Source organism: Lissotriton vulgaris, chromosome 4_1 (assembly GCF_964263255.1).
Source record: "Lissotriton vulgaris chromosome 4_1, aLisVul1.2, whole genome shotgun sequence".
Lineage (NCBI taxonomy): Eukaryota > Metazoa > Chordata > Amphibia > Caudata > Salamandridae > Lissotriton > Lissotriton vulgaris.
Genome location: NC_141691.1, coordinates 1,692,106,840 through 1,692,133,871, shown reverse-complemented (window position 1 = coordinate 1,692,133,871; position 27,032 = coordinate 1,692,106,840). Strand labels below are relative to the sequence as shown.

At 43.0% G+C, this 27,032-nt stretch overlaps 1 protein-coding gene across 1 annotated transcript in view; it reads right to left on the bottom strand.

Moving 5' to 3' along the window:
- Positions 1 to 27,032, bottom strand: part of RIPK2 (receptor interacting serine/threonine kinase 2) — a 294,374-nt gene that overhangs the window by 136,375 nt on the left and 130,967 nt on the right. Inside the window, exons 5-6 of the mRNA XM_086965968.1 lie at positions 25,929 to 25,978; positions 5,213 to 5,374 (exon numbers count right to left, since the gene is read on the bottom strand). Coding sequence (XP_086822094.1) covers positions 5,213 to 5,374; positions 25,929 to 25,978 — 212 coding nt within the window. The remainder of the gene's footprint in view (positions 1 to 5,212; positions 5,375 to 25,928; positions 25,979 to 27,032) is intronic.

Genomic DNA, 27,032 nt, shown 5'->3' with positions numbered 1-27,032 from the left:
TTTGGCTCTTAGGGTGGCAACTGTCTGCTCGCAAAAGTGCATTACAGCTGGTTTCTTGACGAAACATACGGCTGCATATTGTGTCACTCTCTACAAATAATTCAATGTCCAAAAAGGTCAAGTGGTGTGTGTCAAACTGTGTCGTAAAGGACATGTTCACTTCATTGGTGTTCAGAAAATCAAAAAACTGTTGGAGTTCCACAGGGGTCCCTCTCCAAATTAACAAACAATCATCAACGTATCGTCCCCAGTAATAAATATGATCAATACATTGTTTTCCTTTAGGGCCCCAGATCCACTCCGCCTCGAACCACCCCATGAAGAGGTTCGCGAAAGACGGAGCAAATCTGGAACCCATAGCTGTCCCAAGCTTCTGCCTGTACCAGATATCTTCAAATAGGAAAAAATTATTTTGCAAAACAATCTTGGTCATTTCAATGATCATAGCAGTATGGTCAAGATATTCTACTGGTCTTTGCTTTAAAAAACTATCCATAGCTTTCATTCCCATATCCTGATCAATATTAGAGTACAAAGATACCACATCCAGTGTAGCTAAAATCATGTCCGATTCCCATGTAACATCATTCATTATATTCAGTACATGTTCAGTATCTTCAATATGTGACGGAAGATTCTGAACAAAGGGTCTAATGTACAAATCAATACATTGGGATAGTTTCTCTGTCGCCCCCCCAATGCCCGATATGATGGGCCTACCCGGGGTTTCTGGCGATTCTTGTGAATCTTTCGTAAACTATATAAACACGGGGCCCGGGGGAACTCAACACGAAGGTACATGTATTCATCGTGATCAAGTAAAGAGTGATCATACCAGTCCTTAAGTTTAGAATTTATCATAGCAGTAACAACAGGTAATCGGTTCTTGGTAACCTTCTCATAATATCTAGCATCATATAGTTGCGATAGAATTTCATCGTTGTAATCTTGCCTATTCATCAAAACGATGTTGCCACCTTTATCTGCCATTCATATAATAAGGTAATAGGAGGTGAGATAGGTTTGTGATGGTGTACACACTTGCTGCAATTGATTTCTATAGGTAATTTCACAGCCGGGTTTTGCCTCTTTTACTTATAGATTACGAGAAAGATTTCTTTCGACATATACCTTATAATATGGATTATTTTTGAGAACTATCAACTATACTATATTTTATAAGGACAAAACAACTCACTTAAAGCAGACTTTGAGGAGTGAGTATTGACCCGGAAAAGTTTTAAGGGTTGGCATAATGTTGATTTGTGATGGGATATATTCTTAAAACTGCATTCTTCTATTTCAGAATTAGGTTTCCTTTACTTTGTGACCATATGCATTAACTAGAAGCCCGTCCCGACCTTGTACGGGAGCATTTAGGCTTCCCCTACCCCCGCCTGCCCCGACATTGCCCAGCAGCCCGTGCCCCTGCACGCCCCGCCAGCAGCCCCTACCCCCGCCCGCCCCGTCCCCCGCCTGCCCCGACCCCGATCATTGTTTTAGTAATTTCCCGTCCCCTGCCTGGCCCGACACCCGCCTGCCTCGACATTGTCCCCGGAGCCTTACCTGAGCCGCAGGTCCTCATTTCACCGCTCCTCGCGCCTCAGCCGCCGGTCCTCATTTCTCCGCTCTGCTCGTCACCGCCTGTCCGCCACCGCTCCTCCCCTGCGCCATGTCTGCCTCTCCGCTGCTCCCACCGCCGCTGGCCTCACGTCACCGCTCCTCCCCCGCGCCATGTCCGCCACTCCTCGGACGCCTCTCCTCCCCGTGCTGACGTGAGCACGCAAGCCGCGGCGGCGCTACTTTGGGGGGGGGGGACTACTTTTTTTTAAATATAAATATTGTAAATAACGTTTTATTTTGTAATTTATATAGCCTATAACCATCTACACACCCTGACGATTTCAACGGTGTATCGGGTGTGTAGATTGGCGCTGTGGTTCCCGAGTTTACCCGCCTCAAAGCCTGAAAGTTCTTACTTTATTATGGTAGTATAGATAGGGCACATGGATTAATTATTGAGGTAACTTTCAATTATTTATTTCTTTTTACTGGCTACTTTGGGCCTCTTAATAGACACTGAGGGGGTGCACTATACTTTAGGTGTTTTCTACGACTATTTCACAATTTTGGGTCTATACTCTATATCTTTTAGTAGGGTGCGGATCACACTTTCCTCATTTTCTTGTACTCTGAAGGCGATGAAGTGTCTTGCAGAAGATTGTAATTTATCTTAGATTAGAGAATACTTTTTAATTACATCTTCTTGGGTTGCAGCCCTGTTGAAGTCAATGATGCATGATAACAATGCTTGACGAAACACATGTTGGCTGTTGAGAATATTATTTCATATGGAGAATTATCAATAAACATCGCTTGGATATATTACCAGGACTGAACACCGAGCCCCGGTGTCTTTTTACCTCAGGATACTGATCGAGTGGATATTATCTCAATAAGGACAATTAGATGACCAGATCTTTTCTATTTGGACTTGGCGTTGTAATCGTATTATATACTTTGAATTATTTGCTTTACTGTGGAGAGCTCAGTGAGAATCTTTGAATTATTGCAGTACCCAGAGTGTTCTTTGGGTCTTGTGGGATAGCCTGGTAAACTATCCCTCTCGCTTGGCAGCACCTCTATAATTTTGTAACATTACTTTGCCTGTACCTATGCTGTGTGCCTGAATTCATGCCTGGTTACCTCAGTCTTGTACAGGAAATGATGGAGATTGACGAGGGCATCTTTGAGTCCACATTTTCCCTTGCAGTTTCTATCCCTGATAAGGAGTATGTGGATGGCTCAGTGTTGATGTCCTCTGGCTTTTTGAAAAATATGTCCTCCACACCCACCATGAAAAATGATTCAGCAAATCCTTGTCTGCTAGAAACAGCTGTGGTGAATTTTGTCTTCTTCAAGGTTGGGCATCACTGTACTAATGAATACAGAAGCTTTCCCCAACTTCAAAGGCACAACTGTGTATAAAAGAAGAACCTCAGACACCAACTTTTCAGTACACTTTTGGACACTCTGCCAGCAAGATGGACTGCCACTCTGCTTTACAGCTGTTCTAAAGAAACTGCTGCCCTCTTGCCTGGGTAAGCAGAACTGCACCAGCAGCTTCATCTTGAATCCAGGTCCCGAAAGTGACTCAAAAGGGGTAGTCTGCTGGTCTCCTGATCTGAGCCTTAAGTACATAAAAGGCTCCACAACAGCTCCTGAAGCCGTCTTCAGAGTTCCTGACCGACAAATGGTGCCTCTCAGGTCCTGGTACCTTGGTGTGGCTCACAAGCTCTTGAAATCAACCTGTTGGGCTATTCATGCCTGCGAATGGTCCTATTTGCACTGGAACTGCATCACTTGCACTGAATATTAGTGAGAGCCACCACTAGCCCATCTCTTCGCACCGCACCTTCGATAGCCCGCAATGGTCCGCCAACATGAAGCTCCATCCGGACTTTGATGCCTGGCCTGCTCTTCGCACCATGCCGCCTGCAACTCTTTCCTTGCTCCTCCTGACCCTCTCCAACACGAACAGGACTTTTGGGACAACCCTTGAGAAGGTAAAACTTCAGCGGGACCAATCTAAGACTCTATCCAATCCGTGCTCCACCGCGATCGGCCCGAACTTTTGACTTTGACCCGGTCCAGAGTGAGAAACGGGGTCGTTGGTGTACAAGGGTGTGAGCCCCGGTTAAGAAACAACCACAATTCTTTACAGGGTGAACCACAAACAGTCAGCAAATAAACCTGTGCAGCTTGTTAAAACATGCTGTCAGGCTTAACTTAGAGGCAATGTGTAAAGTATTTATTCAGCACTAAACAATAATAAAGTGAAAATACAACACAATAAAAATCCCACACAATTTAGAAAAATGGGGTAAATGTAAATACATTTGAACCAAAACAACAAAAATCCAATTAGTAGAACCATAGTTCTTTATTAAAACTGAGTTTTTTTAATAAAACTAGCACCTAAAAGATCAAATCTCCAACCACGGACATCTAGGCCAATCTTGGCCAACTGCGATGTAATGAGTTTGGTTACAAGGAGTGAATTAGGCCCAGTCAGCGCTTGCCTCTGGACTTAAAAGAAATTGTGAGAAAAAAAATTCTGAGAAGGTAAACTTCAGAGGGACACAGCTGCAAGCAGAGGCGCGAAGCCATAGTGAAGATTTTTACGCTCTTTTTTTGGAAGTCGAAAATCTCCAGTGTGAAGAGGCAGAGGGCTGTAGCTGAAGACATTTCTAAGAAGTCGGATTCACTTTTGGTGAAGGACCTCTGAACTGGATTTGCTGCTTCAGAGGAGAACATAGTGGAAGAAGCTGCAAAGTCAATCCAGCCAGCGATGCACCTTGAGCGGATAGGCAAGCAGGTTGATTCCGGTCTCATCCTGGTTCTCAGGGCAGTTTTTGGCCTAAACTGTTCTAGGTTCTCAGTTTTGGATTTTGGCCATCTTTAGCACCACATCCAAGGGTCCAGGACTGGATGGACATCATGTAGAGGTTCAGGGCTTGCTCAGGCTGGGTCCAGGTGGCCCTGCTCAAGAGTGATGGTTTATTTTCGTGTATCTATTCATCCAGATGTGACAATAACTTTCTTGAAACCCTTTTGCTTGGACATCTAGGAGGCTAATCAATCTATCAGGTGAGAGTTGTTTGTCAATCAAGATGGTGGGATCCTTTTGTGTCCCTCTGGCTCTGAACAGGCCATTAAACTAGCCTTTGGAGTCAATCTGGTAATTCTGGGTTCAGGTGAAGATTCAAGGCTCACAGCATCATTACATCTTCAGTAAAAATGAACCGCTGCACTGAGTTGTTTGGGCAGATAAACTAAAGTGGCCAAATGCTTGAATGAATGAATGTTTATTATTTTTATGCTTACGGATTCCTGCAAAACAGCATTTTCCATTACCATCAAAAAGCAAATTAAGCCTCTTTATTAAATTCATACCCCACCCTACGTAAATGCTGCTGACAATTTCTTTGCAGATACATTATATACCTACAAGTATGGTGTGGAGTGATTATCTAAACACACTGTGAAATGAGTAGCAAAAATAACATCAACAACAATCAGGTTACCACTGCAAGATTTATACATAGCAGGTGTACCCTGCCAACAGGTCCAGCAGGTGTGCTCACTTAAGAACAAAGTTCATATTTATTTAGCAAACAAAACCTCAACTTTTGAGTGACATAACACTTACTTAAAAATGATGGCCTTTCATCTGGGTTTTGCGCCCACCCACTGGTCATTAATGAGATTATTGTGTCGCGATGAGGAATGTCTCCTGGTAGTGACTCTTCACTGGTGTCTGGCCTTGTTCCTTTACAGACACTAAACATGATCTGCATGGGAGTTGTTGCATCTGTTAACAAATACATAGAACAGATAAGTATTTAAAATCAAAATCAAATCAAAAAGTATTTATATCGGACACAGCTGCAAACAGTCGCCCTAACACTAAAGCACAACAATGGAACCTAAGAGAAGAATGGAAATTGGACAATGTCGCAAAGCCAGGTTTTAGTTGCGACCTGAGCAACTTTTTATTCTCCTGCCACAGGTAGCTCATTCCATGACTTAGAAGCTAAAACTGTAAAAGAGCGTCTGACGAAACCGAGGACATTTTAAAAGTAAAGCATGCTCTGATCTTAAAGTGTGGGCCGAGAAGTATTTCCTAAATCAATTGCAAAGATAATTAGGAGAATTTCAATGGAAAGTCTGGGATTTAATCAGTAGGGCTGTGAATGTGATTCGTTTAGTACTGGGGAGGCATTATTGATATTTACTGGTTTTAATGGAGAAAAGGAAACAAATGCATATTTTCGTTATTTCTGTTACACTGGCCTGTTACTAGGGGTGGGCGGGATTCATGGAATTTCACTCCGTGGAAATCCACTGAGTTTCATGAAAATTCAGTGAGTTTCTGCCGAGGTTCGCGAATGGGCGGAAAACGTCACATTGCACTGCTCGTGCTGATTTTTAGCGCAGGGAGCTTGTTAGGTGCGGAAAAATCAGCTCAAATGGCACCATTCGGCGTGCCAGAGGGCGCTGCCTCTCAGGTAGATTTTCTACTCGAGTGATAGCTTACTCACTGCGAACTGTCATGACTGCCCACGCTGGGAAAATCTAGGTGGGTGCCCTCCTAGTGCATGAAAACTGCCCTAGGGGACGCCAATTCTCGCTCACTAATTAACCGCTGGCGAGCCACGTGAGAGAAAAAAAATCTGCTTTGCAGCAATTAGCGGAATTTGGCCAGAACTTGTAATGCAAAGTGGCCAACGATGCCAGTGGAGATTAATTTATTGACCTCCCCTACCTGTAACTACTTCTTCAGGCTCCTCCTTAGGTTCGAGAAATAATTCCCAAACACCAAAAACAACCTGTCGGGTATGACATTTAAGGTAATTCGGTGCCAGCAGAATTTCAGCCACCACGGAACTACCAAGCTGCACTGCCCAGAACACCACATATCTACTTGTCTTACCAGCATTCAAGACACCCAGACCTTGTCAGGTGGCAGCACATCATCTTTTAGGTGCGCTTGGTGCCTAAACCTAAGTCAGGCGCTCACCAACACACCGGCCTTATCAACAGAGCATGGAGTCCTTTGATGCAGACGTAGCTCAACTCACCATCAGGCTTTAAAAACCCACGAGCACGGTGGTGGCTGATCCCAGCTATGTCACAATGTAAGTCACTCTGACATTCACTTCTATGCATGGGAGGGGACAATGTTATTTTTCTTTGTAAAGCGCACTATCACCCGCGAGAGTATCCTGGTGCAGTGGTAAAATAGATTGACCCATGGATTGCTCATTTGCTGTTGCAAGACATATCACAACAGAACCAACCGCAGTAAAAGCATGGGGACAGATATCAGCCTTTCTGCCCAACTGATTTGAGTGACACTTTCCATTCTTGTTGTAATGGCGAGGCTTGATCTTAAAATCATTACTTCAACATTGGATGTGTGGCACTTGGGGTGGTTTTCGGAGCATGCTGATGAAAATATGGGTGTGCAAAAATAGATTCAATTTTGCAAACTCAGGAAATTCCTTGAAAATGTATTTAAAATAGGCTTAAAGAGAGAAAATAGAGCGGTATCTCGCTTAATTTTTTGTGAGGGTGCATTATGGTTAAAAAGGTATTGAAATTCCATCAAATAACTGACTCAAGAAGAACATTACTCTGGGTTGAACATTTCCTAACCAGTTTTGTGCAGCAAAGTTCCATAAAATTGCAGAATGAAAAATGTATAGACCGTTCACAAATTTTGCTGGCATAATTGCAATTCCACCTAAGCCTAAGAAACATTCTCTACCACAAGTGTGTTTTAAAAAAAAAAATGTAATCTTTTTATTGATGACAGTTTGTTAGTATTACATACATCATTATTGGGTAAAAGGATTATACAATTATTAATTCTTGAAAAATATGCGTTATCATCCATAATGCCTGCAGCAAGTAGGTAAACCATTACAGTTTTCGATAGATTCAGGTTTGTTAAGGGGGGCGGGGGGGGGGGGAGGAGGGGGAATCACAGATATTCCAGCAGGTGGCATTACATTTACCCCAAATTTGTGTCCATTTTCTCAGACAGCCCCTGAAGATAACATTGTTTTTTCCCAAAATATACACCAGTCCATATCTTTCTTCCATGCATTTATGATTGGAGCCTCCTGCGCCCCCCACATTCCAACAATGTTACGCTTGGCAACCACCTAACCCAGGGTTACCCATGTTTTCTCTTTGCTCTTCAAGTCTGACGGTTCACAAGTGTGGGTATGGACTATAACTGCCTGCGGCTGGGTCCGCTATAAATAGCCAACTAAGCTTGATTTCATGTCATTGGTGCAAGATAAGGCACTTAGGATGACTATGGTCTCACCAATCCTCTCTGCATACTCTTCTCTCAGGCTACAGAATACTGGCACTTGTACGAAAAATAAATCACTTTAAAGATTCCCTAACTGCTTAAATTGGAGAAATACAACCGAGTTATTATTATTATTATATACATTTGGTAAGAGCATTGCTATCTTGGAAGGTGTATTGGGGCTGAAGGCCACCCAGAACCCAATTAACTGTCTAAGGGGTACAAATTGATAAGGGCCATTCAGAATGTATATAGCCATGTTTTAAGCGCTTTCTTAAACATGGCAGTTCGGGCTGGACTGTTCCCATGAGGCACAGGGTCAGACTGATTTGCATATGGCCATGTCTGAACTGGGGTGGCAGAGTGGGCTAAAGAACGGTGATGGATTAAACCCAGATCTGTTGACTGGGTGTGAGTGTTTGATTGGTTCAGACGCTCCGTCCATCACCACCCCCTTTTGTACCGCTTTGTTCGCCATAAGTTGGCAGGGTATGCACAGACGTGAGTCCCTTGCTCACTTTACCACTGGATTCAAGCAAGCCTGGCTGAATACGACTGGAATGCCAGAAACCGGTCCTAGGAAGCTTGTTTCCGGTCCAGGGAAGGCATGGCTTGGCAGTTCGGGCTGGACTGTTCCCATGAGGCACAGGGTCAGACTGATTTGCATATGGCCATGTCTGAACTGAGGTGGCAGAGTAGGATAAAGAAGGGTGATGGATTAAACCCAGATCTGTTGACTGGGTGTGAGTATTTGATTGGTTCAGCTGCTCCGTCCATCACCACCCCCTTTTGTACCGCTTTCTTAAACATAAGCAAAATATCAATGAAGAGCAGTCCGATGAAAAAGAAATCCATAACACTTCTCCTTGGACTGAAAAGCCACAAACACCCAGCCGCACCTTTCTAAATGTAGGCACAGTGAAAAGATTGGTGCTGGCAGAACGCAGCCGGCAGTTGAGCGTGTATTATGAACATCTTGTCTGAAGAAAGTGCAGCACTCCCTGGTGCATAGCATTGTGGACCATACACAGGGATTTTATCCAGAAGTTAGTGCAGAGCGTTGAGGGTGACAGAAGATGAAGAGTAACGTTTGAAATTATACTAATCTGGAAGCAGCTGTTTGAATGTGGTATGGATGTTTTTTGGGACAGGAAGTCTCCTGCATGGTTTTGGAGAGCATGCTACATTGACCTATGTTGATCTCCTGGCAAGTCACTTGGAAGTACAGTACGTTGTCTTGTTCACTACCTCAGTGAACATGACAATCAGACGTCCACTGGGAGCCGCCCTATTTTCATGATTGGGATTCTAGCGCTTGGCTCTGAATTCGAAGGGGCATATATAGTGCATCCCTCTTTTACAAAGAGTGGCTACTGACCTCTCTTATCAGGCTGAGGTAAATCTACAGTGCTGGCAGGGATCACTGACATAATATTGAATACAAAAATATCGAATGACCATAATATCAATGAAAAAATATAGAATGCAAAAATATCGAATTTCTATCTACAAACACGTAAGTACAAAAATATCGAATCAAAAATCTTGTTGTAAAAAATATAGTTAGTCAAAATATCGAATTTTTTAAAATGTCTTAAAAGTAATTTAAAATTAATGAAATCTATATATATAAAAACGAATGTATGTCTGTCTGTTTGTCCTTTATGCATTACTACACCATTCATTAGATCGGCATGAAACTTTGGGAAGTTGTTGACTACACTCCCGCAAAGGTTTCTGGCAAAAAAAAAAAAATAATAATAATTTCGGCCCCGACCCCCCAGGGCCCTCATAATCTTTACAATACTGAACTTTTACAGTTTCCAGGGCGACTTGCTTTTGCAATGACCATCAACAAAGCACAAGGACAATCGCTGCAAGTGTGTGAACTAGATTTGGAGAATCCATGCTTCGCACATGGACAATTGTATGTGGCCAGCTCACGTGTCGGAAAACCTTCTGATTTATTCGTGTACGCACCAGACGGAAAAACAAAAAATACAGTGTATCCACAAGCACTCGAATAAATAAACAGAATTAAAACAACACTTGAAAATGTTTTCCATATTAAAATTAATAGGTTTCAATAAAAATGACACAATGTAAATTGAATGTTATCATAACAAGTTTCCTTAAATTTCCTTTCTTCTGAGATCGCAGCAACGCGCGACGAGTAAGCTAGTAATAAATATAATTAACTAAAACATACATAAAAATACTTAAATAACCTTAAAACTATTAAATAATTAATTTAAGTTATAAAAAAACATACAATTACATTTTTTAAAACATATATATATATATATATATATATATAGATCTATCATGTGATCAAGCCTCTGGCTAGAGGCGAAACGCGTCATGCGGACTTGCTGGGTGTTATTCTATAATCTGATGGAATAAAACACTATTGAGCACAAGAATCTGGGTCTGACATGTTCGTTCTGAAACCAGTCCAAGCTGAGGGACTGTGATGCGGCAGCGTCGAGCGAAGTGAATGGAATATATATATATATATATATATATATATATATATATATATATATATATATATATATATATATATATATATATATATATATATATATATATATATATATATATATATATATATTAAAGTAATATTAATAAAAAATACAATATTTTTACCGTAGGATAGCGGGAGGGTAAATATGACTATTCCCACTCCAGAGAGTGCAACAGTAGGGAAAGCGTTGGATAGCGGGAGGGTAAAAATTACTATTCCCACTTCAGTGAGTGCAACAGTAGGGAAAGCGTTGGATAGCGGGAGGGTAAATATGACTATTCCCACTTCATAGAGTGCAACAGTAGGGAAAGCGTTGGATAGTGGGAGGGTAAAAATTACTATTCCCACTCCAGTAAGTGCAACAGTAGGGAAAGCGTTGGATAGCCGGAAGGTACACATTACTATTCCCACTCCAGTGAGTGCAACAGTTGGGAAAGCGTTGGATAGCGGGAGGGTAAAAATTACTATTCCCACTCCAGAGAGTGCAACAGTAGGGAAAGCGTTGGATAGCGGGGAGGTAAAAATTACTATTCTCAATCCAGAGAGTGCAACAGTAGGGAAAGCGTTGGATAGCGGGAGGGTAAAAAATCACTATTCCCACTCCAGAGCGTGCAACAGTAGGGAAAGCTTTGGATAGCGGGAGGGTAAAAATTACTATTCCCACTCCAGTGAGTGCAACAGTAGGGAAAGTGTTGGATAGCGGGAGGGTAAAAATTACTATTCCCACTCTAGAGAGTGCAACAGTAGGGAAAGCGTTGGATAGCGAGAGGCTAAACATTACTATTCCCACTCCAGAGACTGCAACTGTAGGGAAAGCGTTGGATAGCGAGAGGCTAAACATTACTATTCCCACTCCAGAGACTGCAACTGTAGGGAAAGCGTTGGAAAGCGTAGGGGTAAAAATTACTATTCCCACTCCAGTGAGTGCAACAGTAGGGAAAGCGTTGGATAGCGTATAGGTAAAAATTACTATTCCCACTCCAGTGAGTGCAACAGTAGGGAAAGCGTTGGATAGCGGGAGGGTAAAAATTACTATTCCCACTCCAGTGAGTGCAACAGTTGGGAAGGCGATGGATAGCGGCAGGGTAAAAATTACTATTCCCACTCCAAAGAGTGCAACAGTAGGGAAAGCGTTGGATAGCGGGAGGGTAAAAATTACTATTCCCACTCCAGAGAGTGCAACAGTAGGGAAAGAGTTGGATAGCGGGAGGGTAAAAATTACTATTCCCACTCCAGTGAGTGCAACAGTTGGGAAGGCGATGGATAGCGGCAGGGTAAAAATTACTATTCCCACTCCAGTGAGTGCAACAGTAGGGAAAGCGTTGGATAGCGGGAGGGTAAAAATTACTATTCCCACTCCAGAGAGTGCAACAGTAGGGAAAGAGTTGGATAGCGGGAGGTTAAAAATTACTATTCCCACTCCAGAGAGTGCAACTGTAGGGAAAGCGTTGGATAGCGGGAGGGTAAAAAATCACTATTCCCACTCCAGAGCGTGCAACAATAGGGAAAGCGTTGGATAGCGGGAGGGTAACAATTACTATTCCCATTCCAGTGAGTGCAACAGTAGGGAAAGTGTTGGATAGCGGGAGGGTAAAAATTACTATTCCAACTGCAGTGAGGTAAACAGTAGGGAAAGCGTTGGATAGCGAGAGGCTAAACATTACTATTCCCACTCCAGAGACTGCAACTGTAGGGAAAGCGTTGGAAAGCGTAGGGGTAAAAATTACTATGCCCACTCCAGAGAGTGCAACAGCAGGGAAAGCGTTGGATAGCGTAGGGGTAAAAATTACTATTCCCACTCCAGAGAGTGCAACAGTAGGGAAAGTAATGATTTAATATATTAATAAAAATAAATTAAATATCAATACCATAAAAAAATTATTAAAATGAATTAGCAATTTAATATTATGTAATAATTAATCAATTAGAAATACAAATAAATATTAGTTATTAAAATTAATTACCTATTCATAATTAATTAACAACTAATAAATTTTCAACAAAAACTAATTAGTAATAAACATTAATACCAATAATTAACAGTAAATTAATTATCAATACACAAAAAGCATCTTTAATATGTAATTAAATACAATTAAATTACTTCCCACATTATTACCCTATAAACCCACAATCCGCTACCGAAAATAAATTAATACAATTATCGTAAGAAAAATGTATTACGAATTAATTAATTAACAATAAATTAAAAATCAATACCAATAAATAAATAAAAATAATTAATTAATTACAATGAAATTACTTCCCACCCTATTCCCCTATAAACCCACAACCCGCTACAGAACTAAAACGCAAAATTAAATTAAAAATAATTAGTAATTTCTAAAAATTAATATTTAATTTAATATAATTAAATTACTTCCCACCCTATTCCCCGTTAAACCCACAAACCGCTACAGAATTAAATTACGCAAAAATGAAATAACATAAAATCCATTAGTTAAAATAAATTACATTAGTTAAAATAAATTACAAAAATAATATACACTTTTCACACATATACTAACATACAAAACACTTCGATATTATTAAAAATTCGATATATTTTAATACCTATATTATATACTTTGATATTTTGACTTTCTATATTTTGAAAATCGATATTATATTACTTACCTTCAATTCGATATTTTTCACCACTATATTCTGTCCAATCGATATTTTCTCCATTCTAAATTTTGACTTCGATATTATGGCTATTCTATATTTTGGAATCGATATTATGTCTAGTTACCGGTGGCAGCATTAATCTATACTCATTTCTGTGCCCTTTAGTAGGGCTGCCTACCAGCTCCCTCCTGGTAAACTCTGTGCAGTCTCCCTGTCCTAGGTTCTTCTTTTTTTTTGTCTATGACATGTGAGATTTGTGTATTGAGAGCGATGGGTACACTGGGCGAGGAAAGAGTTCCATTGTGTTTAATGTGAACATTGCTGGTATCTGTTCTGCTTGACATTCAAGCTCCACCGTGCCACTCCCTATTCTTTGTAGAAGCATGATGGGTTGGAGTAGGCACAAGCTCTTATCTGGATTTAGCTAAGACTACCCCTGCTGCTGGGTGATGGTCAGGGCCTCCTGGCCTGGAGGTAATTAAAATTCCTCTCTGTGGACAGGACAGATAGGTACCAAGACACTGGGAGAGTCCTCCTCACATGGACCGATCACTCTGCGAACTTGCAGGAAATAAACCCCAGAATTGGAAGTGAAGCCAGGATGCAAAAGTAGCAGAGCCTCTGAGTGGATTAGCCGGTCACTCAGGGAATGAAAAAAGTCTGACCCCATCAGCCAGTTGGTTGTTCAATGCTGTTCACTTTTCTGAAAAAGACACCCACAATGGGTCGCGGAGGAAGCCGAGATCCAGGAATGGAAGCTCAAGATTGGATTGCCATTCTCCTTTCAGACCCGAGTATAGGATTTAAAATTGGGAAGGTGTCTCTGTGATGGAATACTGGTGAAAGGAGCTGGGCTGCTACTGGAGCAGAGACTGAGGCTTGCGGGAGCTGCTATCTTTCACACACAAGGAGACTTCATACAGCTGCTCAGGATAAGGAAACTTTCAGCACATTCACATCGGGGGAGAAGGCGGATGCTCCATGTTGCCACTGAAGGAGTAACTGCGTTGTCCAAAGCCCCTCCTCTGTGCTATGGGAGCCTGTGGGTGCTTCCAGGTACCATCTGTAGCTGGGGAAAGAGTGACCTGATGAAGAACTTCCATTTGACAGCCTTGGCCCCTGCACCAGGACTTGCATAGTCTCCAGCTATGTCCTTGCTTTTCCTGCACTAGTGGCAAGTAGCAAAGTCCTCATGGGTGCCCTTCTATTAGAAAACAGACTGTGACTAGGGGGCTCTGTGGTACAGGCCCCCACTTCTTTGTGATATATGTGGGTATCAGGGTGGGCTACTACTCTGGCCAGCCACTACACTACCACAGCTAGCCCAGTGGTGACTAGACTAGTGAGAGTCCAGAAACTATGCTAAGAACCATGCACCCCTATCCAGACCTCTAGAACAACCAAAGCAGTGTCCTCGCCAAGGAAGGATAGGCACTTTTGTTGCTTTGGTTGGTGTGTCAGGAACATTTGAATTCATATCAACTGCTGAAACCCTAACACTGTACTACAAGTATTGGTATCATTCTCTATCTCTGAAGAATAACCTTGTGCAACACGATCTGCTTAATGCAATGCTAACTCTGTTTTTATAGTGCTTAATGGCAAGGCGCGAAACTACTGTTTAGGGTCAGAAATCTGTCCCAGATGGTGGTAGACTTCTGGGTTTCACTGTGTACCTTGGTGTTATGTGTAGTATATTCTTCTTGTGTGTTTATTAACCACTTGGATGCTAGGCGTTTTCCCGCTGTGTGCTGGAAAATGCCATTTTAGTGGCACCATGACGAGCTCAGCTCGTCATCAGCACACAACCCCCGTGGGTGATGACGAGCTGAGCTCGTCATCAGCATCGAAGGGGTTAATGTACTTTTCTTTTATAAAGCAAAGCACTGATTGGACATTGATCTTATATATTGGATGTATGCAGTAAACTGTATACTGAATGTCTACCCCACCTCACCTCCTTGAGTATGCCTTGTACTACTCGGTCTCGCTACCCAGATAGAGTCAAGTGCTGTAGAGGAGTACATGGTCAGTTTGGGGTCCAGTAGTATTGTGGCCCTAGGACACCAGCGGTGAACAGCTTCAATTGATGCAACTGGAGCCCATTAACCCCTGACAGCCTTGGTACCCCAGGAACCCGTTCTTCACACCATTTAATAAGATAAACTGTTGAGTCAAGGAGCAAAGAGTTGCAAAAATGCTTGGTCTCAAAATGAACACTTGGACCATCAGAGGACGACAATGAGATGGAGGAATTGGCAAGATTTTGCAAAATAATCACATGGATGACAGTTTTTTCACATCTTTATTAAGCAAGAGGTTTGCATCCATATGTGCTCCACGTTTTTCAAAGGCAGTTGAGGCAGGATTGGGGGGCAGCGACCAAAAACAAGTGAAGGAATGAAGTGGAGAGGGCACTTTTAGAACAAAAGAGAATCCCCATATTTTTGCCATTGAATTAAAGGAAGTTACTGCCTAACTACAGAGAGATTTCACACAGGCCGCTGAGGAAGGCTTCGAGAGGCAGAGAGGTAGAGCGATCAGGCTCAATTACATGAATCTTGACATTTTTGAACTCCAGCTCTCACCAAATGCTAAGTCGCTTACATAAAAATTCAGCAGTTATAGTTATCTCAAGTAACTATAATTTGTGCCCTAAGGTAACTGTAACTTGTGCCCTAGCCATGCACGGCTAATTACCCCACAGATTACATCAGTCATGACATCTTCTATGACATCATTGATTATATCCCGTCAACACTTGCAGCGAAATTATTGATGAAAAAAATGTGTAAAGAGCGACCATTGTGTAGTACGGATTAGTGAGAGGGCAAGGCTATTCACCAACATATGTTCAAGATATTTCTGAGAGGTACTGTTGGCTTTTCGACAGAAACCTTTGACCATAGTCTAAAGGACTACAATCATCTGCCCAATGGGATGCCATTTAGATGACGTATTGTATGATCACACTCTTTAAGGTCGAGTATAGCTTTGCTGATAGCTAAGCCTTGAAATAGATTCACAGTCACTCAGTCTGCTGGGGCTGAATATATTTCATTGATATGAAAGCTTCAAATTTCCAGGGATAATCAAATCTAAATGTAGAATGTCAGTGGTGTAGCCAATTCAAAAGCACCCTGTAGGAGACAGAGATTCCCAGTGTGCGGCAAGGTCAGGCTTCTCAGCCGGAGGCACTACAAGTACAAAATGTATATGACGGCTTCAGAGAAGAGGTCTAGACACAAGCAAAGTTATTCTAAATCTAGCTCCAAAGTAAGGTGGAGCTCAAAATAAGCAGTGAGTCGCATAGCTGTAAAACCATATACGATAGACGAGTGGATAAAAAGGACTACAGTCTGTAAGGTATGAGACACATAAGGTGACAGAGCCTTTAGTGCATTTTCACCCTCATCATTTTCAATAAATGCAGTTACTGTGCTCAGCCCTGGTGTCTGTGGCACTCCAGTAAGCTAGAAGGAATGTAGGGTGTGATGTACACATAAGAAACCTAATGTCACGATTGCCAGTTCCAGTTCCAGTTCCACATTAAAGATGGCCGCTACGCACAGCGCATGCGCGAGGAGGTCAGGCAACATTAAAAGCCTGGCTTCCCCTGTGTGAGGTGCTTCGCGTTCTAGTGCTCAACTCTTCGTCGCGTCACTTCCGCCTCGCCGCGTCACCCTCTGTTCTGTCCTCGTCGCTTTTCCTGCATTCCGGATTATCCCCGTGGATCCTTGTTGGCTTTGCTAACCGGAGAGTGCCTCGTTCGGCTCAGTGTTTTCCCTGGAGCCGCAACCTTGGCAGTTATTGAATATTCAGTGCAGCGTCGCCGCTCTTGCTCCCAGGGCGGCAACAAAGAATCTCCCCCTTCAATTTTGCTTTGTGCCGGCTATCTTCTCCACAGCTCCCGGGGGCTTACCGGACTGTTTCTTCTTGGTTCCGCCCGCCGGCCAGACTTGCTATTCAGTCGGCCGGCCAGACTTGGGTAGTGCAGTTCCGTGTGCTCCGCATAGGGAATTGTGGTAGTTGAAGTCCGCATCATGTTAGTTGGCATCTCCCCTTACTTATTTTCCCTCCTTGGACATCATTGAAGTCTTGGCTCCAGGCACCTAAACACGGCTGGGAAGACTTGAAGGACTGGTAAAGGTGCCCAGCGCTAATCTTATTACTATTTCCAGATTAAATCACCTGTGAGATTACCATTCTTTATATATTTCAGAACACACATGTAATCTGAGAGCTTCTAGGATTCCTTAGACCTACTCCTATGGCAGAGCAGCCGGATAGGGTGAGACCTCTATTAGTCTTTAGTGTTAAACTGTTAAGAATCGAGTAGGGTCACACACACTTACATATCTTTTCTTTACCTATTTAGACTGATTAAAATAACCATAGTTTCTGGTCCATTCCCTTGGAGTATCCTATGAGAAGACTTTAGTAACCTGTGTTCTGGGAACCTACAAGAAGATCTTAGGTAAAACTTATGAAAGACTAGCCTACTTTGTTTTGTCTCTCTCTTGTGGTGTATTAATCAATATTCTTCTTTTTAGTACCTGTGTCCTACAAGCCAGATCGACAACTCCTCCAGTCCAAGGAATCTCTTCCCTCTTCTTTTCCTTGTTTTGTTCCCTCCTTTCCATCCATATCACCATTGTGGTCTAGAGTTTGATAGACGCAATAGGTGTAGGTGGGAGGGGTTGGGTCTATCTTCAGTTCCGAGAAACTCACGCAGAAACAACACTTGGATCCTTACAGAACGCGAAGCCCACGCTGTTTTTTCTGCCCGAGTGTCATGGAGCTGAACCAAGTAACGTTATCTGATTTAGTCAATATGATTGGGAACCTACAGTTGGAAACTCAAGCTTTGACAACCAGAGTAGATGCATTACAAAGAGAAAGAAGATCAGACCTTGATTTAGGAAGGGCTGGTCCCAGTGCTTCTTCTCCAGTCATAAATGTGTCAACTTCCCAGACCATTCCTTTAGCACCGCCTGAACGTTTTCTAGGCGATACAGCTAGGTTAGCTGCTTTCATTAGTCAGTGCCAATTACACTTTATGTGTAAAGCTAGTTGTTTCCCTACTGACCAAGCTAAAGTCGCTTTTGTTATTTCTTATTTGGGAGGGCCGGCAGCTAATTGGTCTATACCCCTGATTGAGAGAAATGACCCTTTGTTACAAGATTATCCGGCCTTTAGAAGAGAGTTAAGGAAATTATTTGATAAACACACATTCACACATTCCGCTGACACAGAATTATTATCCTTGAAGCAGGGAACTAAGGACCTCGCCAAATAGATTACCACCTTTCACAGATTAGTAGTAGAGGCGAGCTGGCCAGAAGAAAAGCGTAGTGCCTTGTTTTATAAAGGTTTACGAGATGACCTCAAAGACGCATTAGCACAGGTGGTAGATCCACCAGAAGGGTGTCCAGAACTTATCAATTTAGTGGTTAACTTAAACCATAGAATACAAGAACGAAAAAAGGAAAGAGGAAGTTCTGACACCAAGGGCTACGTCTTTCGAGAGAAAAGAGAAGAGACTGGCAAGACAGTAGAAGACGTAGAACCCATGCAAATAGGTACTATAAGAGGTCCTTTGAGTCAAGAAGAGAGACAATGTAGAAGAGACAATAAGTTGTGTCTCTACTGCGGTAAGTCAGGCCATTTTTTAAGGACTTGCCCTACTAAACCCACTCAGCTTAAAAGGTCGGAAAACTAGAGAGCCCGAGGCCCTGTGAGGCTGGGACCTCGGGTAATTCAGGTTTGATTGTCTCATCAATGGAAGCCAGGAGGAATCATCCTAGTCATTTTTCTTTGTCTGCTCGTCTAACTTGAGAAAACAGGGAATTGGAAGTTCACATTATGATAGACTCAGGGGCCACTGGGAATTTCATGGAGAAGGACTGGGCTCAAAGACACTATACAGATCGGAGGCCTAAAGAAGTCTGGGAGAAGGTCACCACCATAGATGGTAGTGTGTTAAAATTGGGGCCCATAACTCACCATACAGTGACCATGCAATTGGATTTGACTCAAGAACATCAAGAATACTTAGAGTTTGATCTTATCCAATCTCCTCAGTTTCCTGTATTACTAGGGCTACCCTGGCTCCGCACACATAACCCCCTTATAGATTGGGTGCATGCAACCCTGGAATTTAGACAAGAAGTTTGTAGTAAACACTTTGTATGTGCTTTGCACACCATTGAGACTGCTAACAATCCATTTCCTTCTGAAGACTATTCGTTACCCTCAGTATACCAAGATTTTAAGGTTATCTTCGATGCGTAACAGGCCACGAGTCTCCCCCCACATCGACCATATGATTGTCGTATTGATGTACAAGCCGGCGCTAAGATACCTTGTAGTAGGGTATATTCACTAGCTGAGAAAGAAAATCTGTATCTAAGAGACTATTTGGATAACATGCTCAGGATAGGTTTCATACGTCCCTCTCGGTCCCCAGCTTATTAGTCTCTTTTTTTTTTATCCCGAAGAGAGAAGGAGGCCTGAGGTGTTGTATCGATTATAGAGTGTTAAATGGCATTACAATAAAGAATCGTTATCTTCTTCCTTTGATTTCCTCCCTCCTTGACAGAGTAAAGAATGCCACCATATTTACTAAACTGGACCTACGTGGGGCATACCATCTTGTGCGTGTCAAGGAGGGGGACGAATGGAAGACGGCCTTCTGCACTAAACACGGATTATATGAGTACCTCGTGATGCCCTTTGGGCTTTGCAATGCCCCTGCGGCTTTTCAGTTTTTTATTAATGAGGTACTGAAGGAATTGATAGACGAATGCATCATAGCTTATATTGATGAGCTACTAATTTTTTCCTCCTCATTGCAAGAACATGAGTGTCATGTAAAGAAGGTTCTAGGACGTTTGAAGGACAACAATCTATATTGTAAACTGGAATTTTTTTTATTTCACGTACAAGAAGTAGACTTTTTGGGCTTCATTGTATCTCCTCATGGTTTACGTATGGATCCTCAAAAGGTGGAGGCTATTCACAAATGGCCTGCCCCACGGAGCGTCAAAGAAACCCAGAGTTTTCTAGGCTTCGCTAATTTTTTATCGGCGATTCATTGATGGTTTTTCTAGCTTAGTGGCACCCATTAAAATGTAAATGTAAATGTCAAGGTATTTGTAGAGCGCACTGTCACCAAGCGGTTTCCTGGCGCTATTACTCATACCGCTGAGGAACCCATCCTGGCTTTCTCTGTGAAGTGTCCACTCCTGGGCACCCCCAGGGTGAAGCCAGGCATCCTAGCGCTGTTGGGGCCGGTGTGGAGGTTAAGCAAGCTATTGCCCAGAGTTGCAGCGTGGGGCCCATGATTAGAATAGGCACCGAGGCGAGAATTGTCAGGTCCGAGGAAATTGAACCCAAGACCCGCCGAGGCGGGAATTGAACCCTGGTCCCGGGCCAGAGCTCTGCATCAGGGTCTGCCGCTCTAACCATTGAGCCACACTCCTCACACTCCCATCACTACATTACTAAGGAAAGGGGTGTCCTTCCAATAGACAGCAGAAGCTAATACAGCATTTGATACGTTAAAATCAGCCTTCACTCAAGCTCCTATACTACGCCATCCCAATCCTGCATACCCATTTTTGGTTGAGGCAGACGCATCCCAAGTGGCAGTTGGGGGAGTTCTCTCTCAAGCAGATCCAGACACAGGTGTTTTCCATCCAGTGGCATTTTTTTCGCGCAAACTCACTCCTGCCGAAATTAACTATTGCATAGGAGACAAAGAACTCCTGGCAATAAAGAGAGTATTTGAGGAATGGAGACAATATTTATTGGGAGCTAACCATACTGTGATAGTTCTAACAGATCACCGTAATCTCCAGTTTTTGAAATCAGCAGAGCTCTTTCTATGAAGCAGTTACGGTGGACTCCGTTTTTTAGCGAATACGACTTCACCATTATGTACAGGGCAGGCAGAAAGAATGGTAAAGCGGACGCCTTATCTCGCTTTGGCTATGATCCCATCGAAGAGAAGACAGACCCGCCTCACATAATTTCCCCAGACTGATTCATAGGAGGGGTTTACTCTGAAGAAGAGTTCTTAGCCAGAGTAAAGACCGAGCAAGACAAGGGCGAGATGAAACAGATCATACATTCCCAGGAGAGAACTATTATGGACGATTGCATCTATGTTCAGGGTGGTCTAGTTCTTCCGACTACAAACTTACAAACTCAGGCCTTGGAATGGTGCCATTCCCACCCGTTAGCTGGACATCCTGGCTACAAAAAGACAATAGAAACCCTAAGGAGACATTTCTGGTGGCTTGGGATGGGGAAAGATACCAAACATTTCTTACAGACATGTCATATATGTGCACAAAGTAAGGCCTCACATCAGAACCCTGTAGGGCTTTTACAACCACTACCCACACCTCCACGTCCGTGGCATACAGTTTCCCTAGACTTTATAGTGGAATAGCCTCACACAGTCAGGGGACATAACACCTTATTAGTAGTGGTAGATATATTCTCTAAGATGGTCCATTTTATCCATTTGACAGGACTTCCCACTGCTAAATACTTGGCGTCTGTATTTTTACAACAGGTGGTCCGACTGCATGGTCTCCCTTCAGTTTTGATCTCAGATAGGGGTGCCCAGTTTGTATCTAAGTTTTGGCAAGATCTATGTGCTCTATTATCGATAGATGTGATGTGAGACTATCATGCAGTCATCACCCACAAACAGATGGGCAGACAGAAAGGGTCAACCAATGTTTTGAACAATACATCAGAAGTCAGGCACTACAATCCCTGACTGAGTGGGACGAATTGGTTTGGCTAGCAGAGATCTCTTATAACAACAGTCATCACTCTTCCACTGATTTCACCCCTTTTTTCTGTTCATATGGATATCATCCCAGAACTCTACCTAGTCCGTCTTTTTCCTCTCGCTCTACGCCTGCTGCTGCTGAGTTGATACAGGAAATACAAACGATAAACAAGGTCACGCAAGATAACTTAGAGCAGGCTAAAACAAGATATAAGAAGGGCGCTGATTTACACAGACGTCAAGAACCACAATACAAAGGGAGATGAAGTTTGGTTATCATCCAAAAACATGAGTTTGAAGGGAGCATGTAAATTCAAACCCAGGTACATAGGCCCCTATAGATCCTTAAAGTTGTGAATCCAGTAGCTATGAAACTTGAACTCCCTGCCTCTCTCAAGATACATCCTGTATTCCATGTCTCCCTTCTTAAACCGGTAGAACCAGGTACAAGACTGCCTGTGTCCCCTCTTCCTGTACTACTCAATGATGATCGGGAATACGAAGTCGAGGCTATAGTAGACTCCCGAAGAGTCAGAAGTCGACTACAATACCTCATTCATTGGAAAGGGAATGGGATTGAGGAACGTACTTGGGAACCGGCTAGTCAGGTACACGCACCACGACTGGTGAGACGGTTTCACAGACGACATCCCAATAAACCCAAGCCGGTGGGGGGACTGTTGGGGTGGGGGGGGGGTGCTCTGACACGATTGCTAGTTCCAGTTCCTCATTAAAGATGGCCGCTATGCACAGCGCATGTGCGAGGAGGTCAGGCAACATTAAAAGCCTGGCTTCCCCTGTGTGAGGCGCTTCGCGTTCTAGTGCTCAACTTTTCGCCCCGTCACCTCCGCCTCGCCGCGTCACCCTCTGTTCTGTCCTCGTCGCTTTTCCTGCGTTCCGGATTATCCCCGTGGATCCTTGTTGGCTTTGCTACCCGGAGAGTGCCTCGTTCGGCTCAGTGTTTTTCCTGGAGCCGCAACCTTGGCAGTTATTGAATATTCAGTGCAGCGTCGCCGCTCTTGCTCCCAGGGCGGCAACAAAGAATCTCCCCCTTTAATTTTGCTTTGTGCCGGCTATCTTCTCCACAGCTCCCGTGGGCTTACCGGACTGTTTCTTCTTGGTTCCGCCCGCCGGCCGGACTTGCTGTTCCGTCAGCCGGCCGGACTTGGGTAGTGCAGTTCCGTCTGCTCCGCATAGGGAATTGTGGTAGTTGAAGTCCTCATCACGTTAGTTGACATCTCCCCTTACTTATTTTCCCTCCTTGGACATCATTGAAGTCTTGGCTCCAGGCACCCGTCACGGCTGGGAAGACTTGAAGGACTGGTAAAGGCACCCAGAGCTAATCTTATTACTATTTACAGATTAAATCACCTGTGAGCTTACCATTCTTTATATATTTCAGAACATACATGTAATCTGAGAGCTTCTAGGATTCCTTAGACCTACTCCTATGGCAGAGCAGCCGGATAGGGTGAGACCTCTATTAGTCTTTAGTGTTAAACTGTTAAGAATCGAGTAGGGTCACACACTTACATATCTTTTCTTTTCCTACTTAGACTGCGTAAAATAACCATAGTTTCTGGTCCATTCCAATGGGGAATCCTATGAGAAGACTTTAGTAACCTGTGTTCTGGGAACCTACAAGAAGATCTTAGGTAAAACTTATGAAAGACTACCCTACTTTGTTTTGTCTCTCTCTTAAGGTGTATTTATCAATATTCTTCTTTTTAGTACCTGTGTCCTACAAGCCAGATCGACAACTCCTCCAGTCCAAGGAATCTCTTCCCTCTTCTTTTCCTTGTTTTGTTCTCTCCTTTCCATCCATATCACCATTGTGGTCTAGAGTTTGATAGACGCAATAGGTGTAGGTGGGAGGGGTTGGGTCTATCTTCAGTTCGGGGACACTCCTGCAGAAACAACACTTGGATCCTTATACCTAACAAGCAATGCATGCACTCTTGGTCCTCATATTAACTTGCTGTACAATTGGGTGTAGGTGATCGAACTGCTTCTGCCAGAGACTCAGAGGAGTACAATTATGAACACAATTGCCTTTCATATCAGAACTGCCAGAATCGCAGTGATTGGCAAGCCCAGCAGGATCGGCCTCAAGTGGCTCGGAACGACCGCCATCCTTGGAATCTTATTCCATCTGCCTCCTCAAGTTATTTCTCTGCAAAGGGACAAACAATGTTCCTACCCTGCATATTCCTACTTTGCAGCCATCTTCAGCGCTGACCCTCAAAATGAGCCTATGACAGTACATTCATGCATGTGATACCATACCGGTTTCATTAGCCTTGTTTTAATTAGCATGACTTGTGGAAAGAGGTGGACTTTAGTATGACTCATGATACAGGCTTCTAGAACCCATCCTGCAAGAGGGCTCCAGTCAGAAAGACTTAATGAGAACATTTAAAGTAGTTTAGACAGCTCTACTCAAGGATTGTTTCTAGGGAAAGGAAATCAAAAGGACAGATGTGTTTGACTCAAATGGACTCAAGCTTTTCAGTAGAGGCACACCAAAGATATCAGCGTAATCAACTGAGCAAACTGTGGCACAATTGCATTGAAGGTTACTGTAGTAGATGGCAAAACTCCCAAGTGAAACAAGCTAAACTCACATCCTGCATGTCAATTTCTTATTTGCCTTGACTACAGCGAGGTATACCAGAGACACCAGTTTCTTGGAGGCTAGAAAATTACTCTGAGAGGTTCGTTGGGTTCTGAGAAACTTGTTCACCAAAACAATATTTTTATTTTTGTGATTGCCTACGAGAAACTACTATGAAGACATTTCAAGTCAGAAGCTGGCAGAGTATTTTACAGTCGCATGTTTCACCTCCAGGTTAAATACAAAGACCGTTGCTAAATGTATTGTGCTAACAGGGCCTAGAGCCCATCGCCCCATTTACACTGTCAGACACATTGGAGCTGGAGAGGCGGCCCATCTTCATTTGTTCAGCCACACAATGGTGGCAATGTTACCTGTGATGTAAGCTATGCCTCCAGTGGAGCTTTGCAAGAAAGGTTCGAAATTGAACTAACAGGTGCGCAGCAATGCACACTATCTCATCTAAGGGGTTTTCATACTTATTTCCACTGTCTTAACCATACCAATAGCGGAAATGTGTTTTCTTCCAATTGGTCCTAGTAATGTTTTTAATATCTATAGATCATGCCGGATTTCCTAAGCAAGAAAATGGGTTAAAGGTCAAGATTCATATGTGCTGTTTCAGCAGGTACACCCACCCTCTATTTTTAACACATGAGGCATCATACCTTTACCTATTGTGAGTAAACGGTTTCCATATTTGTTTTGACCATTGTGTATGCAGGGTTCAAATAATTCCTCGAGAGGAAACGAGTCAAGCTCACTCGCCGCAGTCAGGAGTGTTCATTGTTCTCTGAAAGGTGTAGGACCAGAAAGGAAAGATAGGTTGGCGTCCTATTACTGTCCTCATTATCTGTATGCGCGTCATGTGCTGATAAGTTAAACTACCTTCTTTTGATTGCTCTTAGCTCAGTCTCAACAGTTAAATCTCTTATAATGCACAGTTCTTGCTATACAGGCTTTTTGTGTGAACGTAAGATCTCTATGCTGTCTTGAAGACTCCACCTGTCCTTCAGAGTTGCTGTCTACTGAACGAACGCCCTTTGCTACCAACAGTGGCCTTTTACCTGTTGAGTTATCCAAGCATATCTTTAGTACCCTGTTCTGGCTCGGAGTGCACTGTCCACCGATTGAGATTCAATTCTGTGATATATATTTGTCTAAACTATTCTCTGAACAAATTTAAGGAATATAATACAAGACCAGTTTGAGTTATTTAGCAAAAATGTAACATATATTACCTGCTCCGCATTTCTGCTGTCGTATTGATCTTCAATCAGATTTTCACTCTTTAGTGGTCTCATAACATAGAACTAAATAATTGCTGATAGACTTCTTTAGCAGGGTCTACATGCCAACCCTAGAGAATGTATCATAATGGTGCACTGCGTAGTACATACAGTATAGTGGAGTGCTCGCTTGCTTTAGAATGTATGCAAAAACAAGGAAGATGACTTACCTTCAAAAGGCTGTTTTCTAGAAAACACCTCCCACATGATTATAGCATAGCTGTTTGGGGGAGAAAAATCAGAGTTATAGAATAATTAAAGCAGCTAAATCATTTCATTCAATTAAAAATACTAAAATGTTCTTTACATTCAGCTCGAACACTTAACACTGTTAGAAACTTACGGGTATATACTTTAAGGACCTCTAAAATACAAAAGTTTGAAGGAACCCATCGTAATTCTAACAGGCAGCCGACAGGCTACCAGATTTACAGTAGCTGCATCGGTCTATGAACCTACCTTTTTACTCAAATAACTTTATGAAGGCTTTTTTCCTGGCATGGGAACACATAAAACCAAGAACATTTGAGTAACTGCAGCATGACAACCATAGCCTCCAAGTTCAAATGGTACATGCACGTGTGTGTCTATGGAACCTTCAAAAATGAATGCATTTGCTATTGATTCCTTATGTAACACCTTCTCCAAGAAGAAGATCCATTTCCCTGTTCAAGAGGAGGTTTCTCTATTCAGTCTCTTCTAGCTATGTTTGTGACTGGCCGCACCTCGGTCCTTCTTCAGGGCTGTGGACATTCCCAGGGCTCATCGCTTCCTTCATGTCAGCTTCACACTACCCAGGTTACGGGTCATTGACCCCTCAACTGGAGTCTACAGAAGAGCACCCTCTGCATTTGCTTCTCTCCCCCATGGCAAGCTGTGCCTCAAGGCGTTCCTGACATGCACTCTGACTCTGCTGGAATCGGGTTAAACAAGCATTTGCAATGCAATAGATCTCGCATGTGTGAAATTTTAAGCTATTGGCATTATAAATGACGAGGCCTTTTATTCATATGTTTTCAAAATCAACACATAAAAGGTTTGTGATTTACAATGCCAGTAACCTAAAATTTCGCAAATGCGAGACCTATTGCATTGCAAATACTTGTTCTGAGTAGGCGGAAACCCTATCTGACAGCAGCCCCGGTTTGTTAGTTGAGTTTCTGCTTGCTGTCCTTTTGAATGCTAGGAGGGGAGGGTGCGGGGTCTCCTGCTGGCCACAGCAGAGCGGAGGTTGGGGCACATCTTGCCTGCATCAGGTTCTGCTCTGCTTTGAG